Genomic DNA, 15,371 nt, shown 5'->3' with positions numbered 1-15,371 from the left:
GCTGTAATTAGACTGCAACACCGCTACAATCTAGACTGCGTGTAGTTACACATGGAAGAGGTTGTAGCGCTCACATGAGCAGCTGATATGGGGTTTCTGGGAGTCAGGCCCCACAAATCTGACATTGATGACCTATCCTGAGGATAGGTCATCAATATCATAAAACTGGAATACCCCTTTAAATACAAAGTATATTTAAAAAGTTGCAGAACTTGATTTAGCTTTATGCACAATATGGCGGCTACCAAATTATATTGAAAAGGAAAATGTTTTCTGTCTCTATAGAACTAGGAGTGCTGGTAAACTGCCTAGAGGGGAACGCCCGGCACGTCCTCCAGACCTCTGCCTACTGTACACTCTATTAATGCATCTTTATATACACACTCAAGCCTTATATGTCCAATATCCCAACATCAGGCCAAAACACATAGTACTGACTGCCTGCGCAAGCCTCCAGGCACATTCCACGACACTCGCCAAGACGCTTTTATATGGACTCAGGATGTAATATATTCCTTTAACTCCATACACATGCTTCTTGTTTTTCTTTCGAAATCTTGGCTTTAAAACTGCTTCAAAAAATTCCAGCGATTATCAAAGCATAAAGTAGAGGAGACTTCAGCATTGTTATAACTTAAAGCGATCCTCCGACCAGAAGTATAAACTTTATGTCTGTGCTCCTGACTCCTTGTAAGCGCTCATTTGGGTAGATTTATCAAAACTGGTGTAAAGGAAAACTGGCTTGGGTGCCCATGGCAACCAATTAGATTCCACCTTTCATATTCCAAAGGAGCTCTGAAAAATGAAAGGTGGAATCTGATTGGTTGCCATGGACTAAGCCAGTTTGCCTTTACACCAGTTTTGATAAATCTCCCCCATAGTGTGCAGTATTTGGGGGTAATTCATCAAGACTGGAGTTTCAAAAGCTAGTATTGATCTTATTTGCACTCAAGAGCTCCATGAATCTGAAACTAGAACCTTTCTGATGTAGATTTCAGGTGTAATTTACTCCACTTTGCTGGGGTAATGTTATATCTATTAGGAAGTAGTAACTGTGGCATAAATGGACAAAAAGGCCACCATTAAAAAAAAAAAGGGTATTTGTGCAAAAATATGCAACATTTTGTCGGCACATTTTGGGCACAGGGGGCATAGTAAATTCCCCCCTCCCATTTATCTTCAGTTTCAGAAACAAGAAATGTCTGATAACTACCATTGACAGACATCATAGGTCTCATGGGGCTAAATCTTCTTTTACCTCTAGGGGTCGCAGCAGCTACAGTTGCGACTCACCTCATAAGGCAGGGGGCTGCAGACACCCCTCATCACACCATCACAGTTCAAGCAGACCACTCCTGGCTCACTCTGCCCTATCCTTGTGAAAAAGGTGAATCTGAACAGTCCTGTGTATCCCCTCTCTGCATCTCTTTAATTAGTGCAGATAGGAATTAGGAAATACTTCCATTAACCCTTTCACTAGCCTAAACCACCAGGGATCATTGCATTAACCACATCACTGACCAAAACACCAGGGATACTAGAATTAACCCCCTCACTGCCCTAGGCCACCAAATATATTGACAATAATGTCTTCACTATCCTTGACCAGCTAAAACACTAACATTAACCTCTTGACTGCCCTAGACCACCAGAGATCCTTATATTAACCTTTTTTATTGCTCAAGAATCCCAAGGATGGAGGTAACTCTCCAAACACACTGTCCTATACTACATGTAAACTGATATTAATCCCTTCACTGTCCTAGACCACTAGTTATAGTGACATTAATCCCTTCCCATTCTAGAGAAACACATATACTGACATTAAAGGGATTGTCCAACCCCAAAACCAATTTTAGTTAGGGACAGAAAAGTGTTTAACTCATAGAATAAAAGGCATTCACCTATTCAACACTGCTCTGCTCCAGCACAAAGGTCCCTGTCCATATCTGACTGCAAGAATGACGTACCATCTGTGGTCACGTGCTCTACTGCAGCCATTCACTGGCCTCAGCAGTGATGTTTCCCCAAGCAGCACTTTCTTCAATAGGAGCAACTCTGCAGAAACCAGCTCTGTCCACCACATACAATGAACGAAATGCAGTTCAGCGGGGGTTTGGGTTGTTAGAACCCCCGACAATCACATTCTGATGACCAGTCAAGAAGAAAGGTCATCAATCAAAATAAACTAGAAAACCCCTTTAAGACTTGTACAGCTGTAATTATACTGTATATGTACAGCTGCTATCAATTATACATCTTCTTGTATATAATGGGTATCTTCTGTATATAATTATACTAGCAGAAGGAACCGGCTTCGCACGAGTATATTTCATCTATTTCCTTTAACCCCTTCAAGCGACAGCCAGTTTGGACCAAATGCCAGAGCCCCATTTTTCAAATCTGACGTGTCACTTTTTGTGGTAATAACCTTGGAACACTTTTACTTATCCAAGCCATTCTCAGACTGTTTTCTCGTGACACGACATACTTCATGTTAGTGGTGAATTTGAGTTGATACATTTTACCTTTATGCATACAAAAATCCCAAATTTGCTGAAATTTTGGGAAAATTCACTATTTTCAAAATTAGAATTTCTTTGCGTTTAAGACGGATAGTGATACTTCATAAAATAGTTACACTTTACATTCCCCATATGTCTACTTTATGTTGGCATCATTTTGTAATTGTCAATTTATTTTTTTAGGAAGTTAGAAGGCTTGGAAGTTTAGAAGCACATTTTAAATTTTAAGATTTTTAAGAAATATTCCAAAACCCACTTTTTTAAGGACCATTTCAGTTATGAAGTCACTTTGTGGGACTTACACAGTAGAAACCACCCATAAATGACCACATTTTAGAAATTACACCCCTCAAGTTATTCAAAACTGATTTTAAAAACTTTATTAACCCTTTAGGTGTTCCACAAGAATTAAAGCAAAATGGGCAGATTTTTGGGCAGATTATCCATTTAATGTAACACAGCAAGGGTTAACACCCAAAGAAACCAAAATATTTATTACCCTGATTCTGCAGCTTACAGAAACACCCCATATGTGGTCGTAAACTGCTTTATGAGCACACGGCGGGGTGCAGAGGGAAAGGAGCGCCATATTGTTAACGGAGGGCAGATTTTGCTGGAATGGTTTTCAGGTGCCATGTCACATTTGAAGAGAAACCCCAAAAAGTGACCCCATTTTGGAAACTACACCCCTCAAGGAATAAATTTAGTGGTGAACTGAATGCTTTGACCCAACAAGCGTTTCATAGAATTTAAAAACACATGGCTGTGAAAATGAAAAATTAACTTTTATTTCCAATATAAAGTTGCTTTAGCCCCAAATTTTTCATTTTCACAAGGGGTAACAGGAGAAAATGCAGCACACAATTTGTTATGCATTTTTTCCTGAATATGGCAACACCTCATACGTGGTCATAAACCGCTGTTTGGGGGCACAGCAGCATTCAGAAGGGTAAAAGCGGCATCAGGATTTTCTAACATTTAATTTGCTGAAATTAGTTTAGGGCCCATAACATTTGCATTTTTTCACCAATGTAGCTGTTTGGGGGCTTATTTTTTGCGGGATGGGCTGTAGTTTTTATTGGTGTCATTTTGGGGTACATATGTCTTTTTGATCACTTTTTATACAATTTTTTTATGGAGGTGAAGTGGTCAAAAATGGCAATTCTGTCAGTGTTTTTATTTTAATTTTTTATGGGGTTCCTCTTGTGGTAAATATTAGATGATTATTTTATTCTGTTGGTTGATACGGTTATGGTGATACCAAATTTATGTAGTTTTTTATGTTTTACTACTTTTTCAGCATAAAATCACTTTTGTGTTAAAAATAAGTGATATTTTGCATCGCCATATACCAAAGTCCATAACTTTTTTATTTTTTCACCAATGTAGCCGTCTGCGGGCTTGTTTTTTGCATGATGGGCTGTAGTTTTTATTGGTATAATTTTGGGGTACATATGTCTTTTTATCACTTGTTATTTTTTTTTTGTGGACGTAAGGTGACAAAAACAGCAATTCCGCCATTTTTTTCTACATTATTTTTTACGGACTTCACCGCGCGGGATTAGTAATATGATACTTTTATAGATCAGGTCATTACGGACAGGGCGATACTAATTATGTGCAGATTTTTTATTTTTTTATGACATAAATGAAGAGATATGAGAAAAGACAATTAAAATTTTTATAAAAAAAATATTTTTTTTACTTTTTTTTTAAAAGTTTTTCACACTTTTTTTTATTTATCAAGACCCATCTGGATCTTCAAGATCCAGTGGACCTGATGGCTATACAGTGCATTGCAATATTCATCTATTGCAATGCATTGTATACTCAGTGCTACATTTACACTAAGGTTGATCAGACCCTCAGGGCAGCCCGGACGCCTTTGCCACGGCAACCATCGGGCCGCTGCCATCGCAGCAGCGGCCCGATACAAGAGAGAGGGCGCTCCCTCCGTCTCAACCCCATGGATGCCGCGGGCAGCTGCTGACCACAGCATCTATGGGGTTAAACGGCCGAGAACGGTGAAAGCACCGATTTTGACCGTTGCAGCAGAGTGTTAGCTGTAAGTTACAGCAGTTCCTGAGCTGATGCCATCAGAGCTGGCACAGAGGACATCGCAGCAGGGGGCATCTGGGGGGCAATGGCCACATGTGGGGGAGTGTAACGGATCACCGGGCACCCCTAGACTGAGTACCTCCGTTGATGGCTACTCCTAGCGTTTCCTGAGGTTTCCAAGCACTCTGGCAGACACCACAATCACCGAACCGAAGAAGCATATAAATCCTCTCAAGCATATGAATGCTGTAGACAGTTGAATAGGAAACCATACGAATAGGTTTACACTCCTAGCAGTCAAACTGGGACAGCATGCAATAAATCCTCCCCCAAGAATGAGACGACACTTCACCTTGAGGGTTAAAACAGGAACTGACTTTATTTAGACACAGCACACCTACTTTAAACCCCCCAACAGCCTGATATACATACAATAGGGCACCTAGAGGACTCTGGTACAAGGAAGGGTGGGGCCAGACAATAGCAAGGGCTGATGGGAGATGGAGGAGGGACAGAGCAGCTAGATTACTGGTCTCCCAGTGTCCCTGAGACAACACCTTGCTGGGGAAACAATGGGACAGGAAAAAGGGGGAGGAGAAGAGGCACAGAAAAGCAATGCCTTTAACATAGTAAACATTACAGTTTACAATACATAGCAATACAATTTAACCGAACCCATAATAACATACATAATATTAAAGACAGCCTGAATGCAATCTGCTACACAGTCTTAAAGGGGCATTGTTCCTAAAAGTCATAATATGTCCACGGATGTCCATTAAAGGGCCAGTAGCAGCAATATAAAATACCACATGCACAAATTGCATTCAAAGTACAAATTCACCAGGGGCCATAGTCAGTAGGTAGGAGGCGGGTAGCCAGGCCTTTCCAATGCCCAGTGGCGAGGCGGGTTCCGCCACAGGGGGCACTTACATTTATCAGAGACGTACAGTTACGTCCAAATGCGTAAAAGGGTTAATCTTTGCATGTGTCGTTAAAAGATATCAACCGCCCCCTTAACAGTGACCTCCACAGCCCCAACCCCTTAACACTGACCTCCCACAGTGCCCTGTCTCCTTAAAAAGGGAACTCCACAGCAGCCCACCCCCTTAACTTTGACCTTTACAGCAGCCTGCCCCTTTAACAGTGAGTTCCACAGCACCCCACCCCCTTGACAGTGACCTCCACAGCACCCTTCCCTTTAACAGTGACCTCCACAGCGGCCGCCCCTTTATTAGTGACCTCCACAATACCCCATCTCCTTAACAGTGATTTCCACAACACCCCGCCCCTTAACAGTGGCCTCTACAGGAATCTGCCCCTTAACACTGACCTCCCTAGCGGACCGTCCCCTTAACTGTGACCTTCACAGCAGCCTGCCCCTAGGGGGGCCAGAGGTCTGGTTTTAGGCCGGCGCAGGGCCTGAATGGACACAGGGATGTCCTTTTGAACAGCTCACTCTCAGACCGCAGCACTGTGCTGTCTGAGCGTGAGCTGCAGGGAGAAAATCACCCTCCCTCCCACCCCTGCAGCTGACAAATGTTGATTCTTACCTTAATTTTTTCAATCCCTCTCGGCTGCGGAGTGGGAGGGCGCATAGCCTAATCGCGTCAGGGGGGTGGCTTAGCGGGGCATGGGGGCGGGGTTTTTAAGTCTGTCTTTTGAAAGTGGCCTGAATGGCCACCCTACCTGCACTCTTAACTGTGACCTCCATAGCAATCCGCTCCCTTAACAGTGTCATCTACAGTGCCCTGCCCCTTTAATGCTGACCTACAGCAGGGAAGAAAAATGGCTGGGTTGTTATGGAGATCTGGTGTAAGTGGAGACTAAGGGCCTGCGAGCTTCTATTGGCTAATGCATTTTTTGGTGAATATCTCAGAAACGGTACGTGCTAGAGAGCCGAGACCCGGTCTAAAACCTTCCCGGACACCTGATGTACCTGTGTGCCAAATTTCGTGATTGTAAATGTGACGGTGCGGATTCCTTCAGCGGCCATACACACAAACATACACTCAGCTTTATATATTAGATATGTGCAGCTGGTATCAGTTATACATCTTCTTGTATATTTTGATATGGACCATGTTGGTATAACCTGAGCATCTTCTGTATATAATTATATATGTACAGCTGGTATAAGTTATACATCTTCTTGTATATAGTGATATGAACCATGCTGGTATAGTCTGGGTATCTTCTGTATATAAATATATGTGTACAGCTGATATAAGTTATACACCTTCTTGCATATAGTGATATGGGCCATGCTGGTATAACCTGGGCAACTTCTGTATATAATTATAAATGTACAGCTGGTATAAGTTATACATCTTCTTGTATATAGGGATATGGACTATACTGGCATAACCTAGGCATCTTCTGTATATAATTATACAGTTGTGTTCAAAATTATTCAACCCCCACTGAAATTGAGTGTTTTGGCCAGTTTGACATTGATTTTGATCATTTCAGTCATCTTGTTTACAATTAAATCAAAGAGGCACTTGTAAGTCAGACAAATATAACATAACATTTATAATGAAATAACCACAAATGTCTTTTCTGTGCTCACATCATTATCAGTTTTATTCAACCCCCAAGTGACATTCAATCTTAGTACTTAGTACAACATCCTTTTCCAGTTATAACAGCTTTTAAACGTGAAGCATAGCTTGACACAAGTGTCTTGCAGCGATCTACGGGTATCTTTGCCCATTCTTCATGGGCAAAAGCCTCCAGTTCAGTCACATTCTTAGGCTTGCGCGCTGCAACGGCTTTCTTTAAGTCCCACCAGAGAGGGGGGGGGTTGAATAATTTTGAACACAACTGTATATGTACAGCTGGTATACATTATACATCTACTTGTATATAGTAAAATTGACCATGCTGGTATAACCTGGGCATCTTCTGTATATAATTATATATGTACAGCTGGTATAAGTTGTACATCTACTTGTATATAGTGATATCGACCATGCTAGAATAACCAGAGCATCTTCCGTATATAATTATATATGTACACCTGGTATAAGTTATACATCTTCTTGTATATAGTGATATGGACCATGCTGGCATAACCTGGGCATCTTTTGTATATAATTAGATATGTACAGCTTAAAGATATACATCTTCTTGTATATAGTGATATGGATCATGCTGGTATAAGCTGGGTATCCTCTGTATATAATTATATATGTACAGCTGGTATAAGTTATACATCTTCTTGTATATAGTGATATGGACCATGCTGGTATAACCTGGGCATCTTCTGTATATAATTTTTTATTAGTACAGCTGATATAAGTTATACATATTCTTGTATGTAGTAACATGTGCCATGTTGGCATAACATGAGTATGAGTAACAGGATGTAAATTCACTGTACAACCTGTTCTATTATCCATAGCTTTGTTTTTTCCATCCGCCCATCGTGTGCGTCGTTCTTCCCCTGAATTCCTGGACCCCATTCTTCAAATGTCCCTGCCGGAGGTGGAGCTGCTCTATGAGGTCAGTGGAAAATCTATAGATTCTTTCCAAAATGCGTTAATGACAAAGAATGTCTTATTATAAGCATTGCTGGGATAATGCAGAGAAATCGTGCTAAGTGGACGCCCTTCCCAGAGCAGATGCTGCTGTTTAACTCATACATGTCCATTTACAGGGCCGGTGCAAGGATTTTTGCCACCCTAGGCAAGATAAAAAATTGCCGCCCCCCCCCCCCCCCTTATCAGATGATCTGCCCATATCATGACATCACATATGTTCCACCCCTTTCTCAGCATTTGAATTAAAAGAACTGCTATTAAACTGTAGTGGTTCTGGGACTATAGTGTCCTTTTAATGTGAGGTAAATTAGTTTCCAATGTAGTATTAATAACTAAACAATTAAATAATAAACATATTGCATTGTCTACTTACCACCAGGACAATAAGATGATCTGCTCTCTGGCTGCAGTCTGGCTCTTGGTCTGGCTCTGGGGACTCCCTGGTCACTCTCTTCCCCCCCCCCCCCCTTCCCTTGTCACTCTCTTCTCCCCCCGCCTTCCCTTGTCACTCTCTTCTCCCCCCCTCCCTCCCTTGTCACTCTCTTCTCCCCCCTCCCTTGTCACACTCTTCTCCCCCCTCCCTCCCTTGTCACACTCTTCTCCCCCCTCCCTCCCTTGTCACTCTCTTCTCCCCCCTCCCTCCCTTGTCACTCTCTTCTCCCCCCCTCCCTTGTCCCTCTCTTCTCCCCCTCCCTCCCTTGTCACACTCTTCTCCCCCCCTCCCTTGTCACTCTCTTCTCCCCCCTCCCTTGTCACTCTCTTCTCCCCCCCTCCCTTGTCACACTCTTCTCCCCCCTCCCTCCCTTGTCACTCTCTTCTCCCCCTCCCTCCCTTGTCACTCTCTCCCCCCCCCTCCCTTGTCACTCTCTTCTCCCCCCCTCCCTTGTCACTCTCTTCTCCCCCCTCCCTCATCACTCTCTTCTCCCCCCTCCCTCGTCACTCTCTTCTCCCCCCTCCCTCATCACTCTCTTCTCCCCCTTCCTTGTCACTCTCTTTCTCACTCCGCCCCTTGTCACTCTCTCCCCCTCCCTTGTCACTCTCATTCCCCCCCTTCCTTGTCACTCTCATTCCCCCCCTCCCTTGTCACTCTCATTCCCCCCTCCCTTGTCACTCTCATTCCCCCCTCCCTTGTCACTCTCATTCCCCCCTTCCCTTGTCACCCTCATTCCCCCCTCCCTTGTCACTCTCATTCCCCCCCCCTCCCTTGTTACTCTCATTCCCCCCCTCCCTTGTCACTCTCATTCCCCCCTCCCTTGTCACTCTCATTCCCCCCTCCCTTGTCACTCTCATTTCCCCCCCTCCCTTGTCACTCTCATTCCCCCCCTCCCTTGTCACTCTCATTCCCCCCCCCTCCCTTGTCACTCTCATCCCCCCCTCCCTTGTCACTCTCATCCCCCCCTCCCTTGTCACTCTCATCCCCCCCACTCCCTTGTCACTCTCATTTCCTCTCCCCCTCCTCTGTCACTCTCATTCCCCCCCTCCTTTGTCACTCTCATTTCCCCCCCTCCTTTGTAACTCTCATTTCCCCCCTCCCTTGTCACTCTCATTCCCCCCTCCCTTGTCACTCTCATTCCCCCCCCTCCCTTGTCACTCTCATTCTCCCCCCCCTCCCTTGTCACTCTCATTCCCCCCCCTCTTGTCACTCTCATTCCCCCCCCACTCCCTTGTCACTCTCATTTCCTCCCGCCCCACTCCCTTGTCACTCTCATTTCCTCCCGCCCCACTCCCTTGTCACTCTCATTTCCTCCCCCCCTCCCTTGTCACTCTCATTCCCCCCCACCTCTAGTGTAGCATGGCCGTGGTCTGTTCGATCCGCGGTACAGGAGCATTTGTTTCCTGTACCCGGCCGGACTGAAAGGAAGTGCACACTAAGTGAGCACTTCCTGTCAGTCCGGCCGGTTACAGAAAACAAAAGCTCCTGTACGGCGGACCGAACAGAGCTCGGCCATGCTACATTAGAGGCGCTTTCCTCCTGTCAGTCCCTCTCTTCAGACTGCGCACGGGCGGTGCACAATAATAGATGCGCCAGCCCGGGCAGTGTGGCAGCCGCCCGGTGCGGGGGAGGGCCCGTACTTTAATAAAAAACTTGCGGCAGGACCGGCCCGGCCGCCACTTAACCAATGTTTTTTTTTTAAACCGCACCTGCCTAGGTCGCCTTACAGGTGGCGCCGGCCCTGTGTCCATAGGTCTTTAGCCATAGAAGACATACTGTATGGTACAGAATAAACTACATATTTCAACTTCCACTAACGTTGTCACCAAGCATTCCCAAATTCCTGAAAGGTAAAGCTGTATAATTGTGAAGTGATGTGGGAGAAGGTGTATAACTGGGAAAATTTGCCAACCAGGAGTTTTGGAATAATGGATAACGTACCTTGGTGGTGGCCATATGGGTCATCATCAAACTTTCCAAGAAGCAGATATAACTACGAAAAGGTAAAATTCCATTTTTCCCAACTTGTTTTCAGTGGATTAGTGATTCCTGCACCTGGAGGATTACGAGGTCAAGAATATAATGTTTATATGGACTGCAATTATCATCTATGACTGTATATACTGTATATACATATATCACTTTATAACCTGTATATTTTCCAGTAATGTGTGTGCAATATGGAATAAACATGATGTAAATGCAAAGAAAAGGAGATGAGAAATATCAGATAGATACAATGCCTTGAAAAAGTATTCATACCCCTTGAACTTTTCCTAATTTTTTCACAAAGTAGCAAGTATGTGTGAAGTAAAAAGAAAATGATACCGTATTTTCTGGACTATAAGACGCACTGGACTATAAGGAAAATAAGAAAAAAATATTTCACATCAGACCTCAGAGCAGACCCTCAATCCTCATCAGACATCCATTCTTCATCAGACCTCAAGTCAGCTCCCAAAATCAGACCCCCAAGCTCCATCAGACCTCAGATCATACCCCATCAGCCTTAGATCGGACCCCATCAACCTCAGATCAGACATTAAAAAAATTAATAAACTTACCTCTCTTGCTCCAGATGTCGCTGACACTCACTCACCACTCCCTGGTCTTCTTCCGGCCCGCACTGCACTCTGACCTGACGTCGCACAGCCGCCAGGACACAGTGCGGAGGAGGTGCTTAGAAGACGACCAGGGAGACATTGCAATGCTTTCCTCACGGCCCCTGCGCCTCCTCCATGCTGATATCCACTTCCATAATGGAAGCGGTCATTAGCATTCAGACCAGTGGCGTAACTATAGGGGAAGCAGGGGAAGCGGCTGCTTATGCTGTGGGGCCCAGTCATTTCTAGCTTCGCCACTGATTCAGACTATATCTATAAGACACACTGCCACAGCTCCACAGATCAGGTGGGAGAATCTATTAGTTGTGTACTCCACAAATCTAGCCTTTATGGAAGAGTGGCAAGAATAAAGCCATTTTTGAAAGCAAGCAATAACAAGTCCCATTTGCAGTTTGACACAAGTCATGTAGGGGACACAGAAAACATGTGGAAGAAGGTGCTCTGGACAGATGAGACCAAAGTTGAACTTTTTGGCCTAAATGCAAAACTCTATGTTTGGCCGAAAATATCACCTTGAACACACCATCCCCACCAGGAAACATGGTGGTGGCAGCATCATGCTGTGGGGATGCTTGTCTTCAGCAGGGACAGGGAAGCTGATCAGAGTTCATGGGAAGATGGATGGAGCTAAATACAGGGCAATCCTGGAGGAAAATCTGGTAGAGGCTGCAAAAGGCTTAAAGGGAGTCTGTCACCTCCATATGGCCATATACAGTGCTTACATTGCCCTATAGCACACCTATACATGAATGTTATGGTACCTTTGTCTTTGTCTTTAGACTTGCAGAAGCTAGAAAAACGAACTTTGATTGATATGCAAATGAGCACTCGCGATGCCCATTGTTGGCACGGCATTGCTTTAACTACTGCGCATGCTCCGGCGATTGGCTGGTTTTGCAAGGCAGTGCACAGTCGCGGGATCTCGGCCGGACCTTAGGATGATGCAAGGGAATAGGAGGGCGGGCATATGCAGAGGCTGGGGTGGGGGAACAATGAAAAAAGGCAGGGCAGCCTGGGCACCAACACAGTGAACGCCGCCCCTGGGCACTTGCGAGTGCTCATTTGCATATCAAAGTTTGTTTTTCCAGCTTCTGCAAGTCTAAAGACAAAGGTACCATTACATTCATGTATAGGTGTGCTATAGGGCAATGTAAGCACTGTATATGGCCATATGGAGGTGACAGACTCCCTTTAAGGCTGAGATTCACCTTTAAGCACGACAACGGCCCTAAACATACAGCCAGAGCTACAATGGAATGGTTTAGATCAGGGGTGCACAACCTGCGGCCCGGGCTTACATGTGGCCCTCAATAACATGCTGTACGGCCCCCAACCATCTGGTAACAGACATATAGCAGGGAATCCTAGAAGTGTAACCAGACATATATGGTATATACAGTGTATTTGATGTGAATAAACAAAAAACTTTAGCTCACCCACGCTGCTTGCAGCCGTGCAAGGAACCCCCGGACCAGGGATAAACTTCAAATGAACAAACTTCCAGCAGCAGGCTGTAGTAAAATCCATCCTCGTCTATTAGTAACTTTTGAAATCCATATGGCAGGAAGGAATCACAAGATGGTCAATGTGTTGTCTTAATCATGAGCCAAGTGTATTTAATATACCATAGATACAGTATTTCAATTGGTAATACCCCTTAAAGTTTTAGTTTTGGTCCTTGGGATTGGTTCAACGTGTTGTCATGTGGAAACCATACCATAGATATAGTATTTCAGTTGGTAATAGCCCTTTAAGTTTTATTTTTAGTCCTTGGGATTGGCTCAGCCTGACAATTTGGTCCCCAACTAGAAAAGGTTATGCACACCTGTTTTAGATCAAATCATAATCATGTGTTAGAATGGCCCAATCATAATCCAGGCCTAAGGCTAGGGCTACACAACGACATTTGTCACGCGACTACTTGTCGCAGTAATGTCGCGCAACATATTTTAGAATGCGTAACATTACTGCGCGACTTATAATCCTTTTCTTTTCACTTCTCATATTCTTGATACTTGCCTTGGTCTATCACATAAAATCCCAATAAATTTTTAAGTTTGCCGGTGTAACGTGAAAAAAGTGGAAAAGTTCAAGGGGTATGAATACTTTTTTAACCACTATTAACAAAAAAAATAATCAGGTGGTCTCTAGGACCTTAGCGTGTTGTTGTAACCTGTGAGTTTCCCCTGAAGATGCCGAATCGCTCGGCGAAACATGTAGGGAAGCAGGATTCAGATTTTAGGCAGGAAGGCTATTTAGGGATCCACACCATGTGTATGTGAGCACTCAGTGTGCAGCTCAACCCTTTGGGGGCGACATTAGTCCAAGAGGTGAATCACATCCCAGTATCAAAGACCATATCCCGTTAATAGCCTGTCCCTGAGAGTTTTAATCTTCTGATCCCAAGATTTATATGTTGTTTTAGCAATTACAATTAAGATTTAGTTTTAGTGCACTGTCGGGGAGGTTGCAACAACACGCTAAGGTCCTAGAGACCACCTGAATACTTTTTTAAGGCACTGTAGATGGATGGATGGATAGATAGATAGATAGATAGATAGATAGATAGATAGATAGATAGAATAACATATACCGTACAAATTTTGAAAACGTTATAAGACTGTTAAATCTTCTTCTTCTTCTTCTTCTTCTAGTTCTTAACTACAGGAGTTAACATTGACAAGGATGACCGGCTAACTCTCCGTGACCCAGAGTTGTCTTCTCTAAAGAAAGCAACCACTTTTGATGTTGTGTGCAATGATGTGATTCCAAAGTCTATATCAGAAATCCAAAGATTGGGTGATAAATTGTCTCACATTTCTGCTCCCTTAAACAGAGCAGACTTTGAGAGGACACTCCTGACCATGGCCTATGGAGCCTTGAAGACATCACAGTCAGACAATAGCAACCAGCAGAAGTTCTGGATGCAGACCCTCACCAAGCTCTTCATAGCCTTAAGGAGAGATTTGATGTTCCCGTATAATAAAGAGGGACACCACTGAGCCAGGGGTCTTGACGATGGCCCATCTATTCATGCATGTTGTCATACACCTACCAGTATATCAAAGAATATAATTTATTTTGTCTATTGCAATGTAGATGGATCAACAGACTAATGGGTTATAGTTTCCAAAACAGTGCTGTCTTCATAACATTTTTACATTTTTTTTTAGGGTGAGGGGGATTGTAATCATATACAGTATTTTAGTCTTAATCATTGTGATTCAGATGAATTAGGTCATTTGGTGCCCTAGGAACACTAACCTCGTAGGCAGGGGCATTGGTATGGTCTTAAAGATTTGGGAAACAAGACCTAATGCATATGTGTAAAATTATTAATCCAGCCCAGTACTAAAGGCATATTTGAAAGGATATTACATTCAGTGTTATCACACATACAGGAGAATACAGCATTGCATACCTATTATATACAGTGATGTCTTCTCTTATCATACACATTCTCTTTCCTGACCTTTTCCATTTGGCCCAGAGTGGCATGACATCTTCTTTTAGACATGTCTCATCTCTGCAGAGTTTCCTCACTTTTCTATTATCCCCCTACCCTCATGCCCCAACAGTGTTATCCTTCTGCAACCCCCCGTACTGTGCCAGTTATGTTCCTAAATGTTTCCAAATACTATACTTAACCACTTCCCATCCGTCCATAGGATATAAACGTCCTATGGGTGGATGTTTATCTCTGAATGGACGTTCTGGAACGTCCATTCAGAGATGGCAGCTGCACGCTAGTCGTGCAGCTGCCGAGCGGGGGGCCCGCTGTCAGTGACAGCAGGGCAACCCAGGTGTCCCTACCTTCTAGATTGCTGTATACAGCGAGCGCTGTGTATACAGATCAGGAAGCGCTATGCCGCCTCCTGTCCCGGCCCGGTGGTCATGTGACCGCCAGGGCCGGGAGAGTGCAGGAGCTGTCAGGTCTTCCACAGACCTCTATCAGCCCTGCACTGAGGCTGTACAGTGCTGTATTCTGCTGTACAGCCTCTCTGGGGGCTGTATTTCCCCTGTAACTGGGGCTACTATGTCAACCCCAGTTACAGGATAAATCAATCGTGGAAAAAAGAAAGTGAAGTTAAATGTCCCCCAGAGGTCTTGGGGGAACACAAAGTATAAAATAAAAAATTTAAAAAGAAAGTGTTTAAAAAAAAAAAAATTCCCCAATTAAGTAATA

The 15,371-nt window shown here is 43.9% G+C and overlaps 1 protein-coding gene across 1 annotated transcript in view; it reads left to right on the top strand.

Moving 5' to 3' along the window:
- Positions 1-14,967, top strand: part of FAM180A (family with sequence similarity 180 member A) — a 64,728-nt gene extending 49,761 nt beyond the window's left edge. The window contains exons 2-3 of the mRNA XM_040438383.1: positions 7,990-8,090; positions 13,840-14,967. Coding sequence (XP_040294317.1) covers positions 7,990-8,090; positions 13,840-14,187 — 449 coding nt within the window. The 3' untranslated portion in view covers positions 14,188-14,967. The remainder of the gene's footprint in view (positions 1-7,989; positions 8,091-13,839) is intronic.
- Positions 14,968-15,371: the final 404 nt, after the last annotated feature.

Source organism: Bufo bufo, chromosome 1, assembly GCF_905171765.1.
Source record: "Bufo bufo chromosome 1, aBufBuf1.1, whole genome shotgun sequence".
Classification (NCBI taxonomy): Eukaryota; Metazoa; Chordata; class Amphibia; order Anura; family Bufonidae; genus Bufo; species Bufo bufo.
This window is presented reverse-complemented; position numbering and strand designations above follow the sequence as displayed.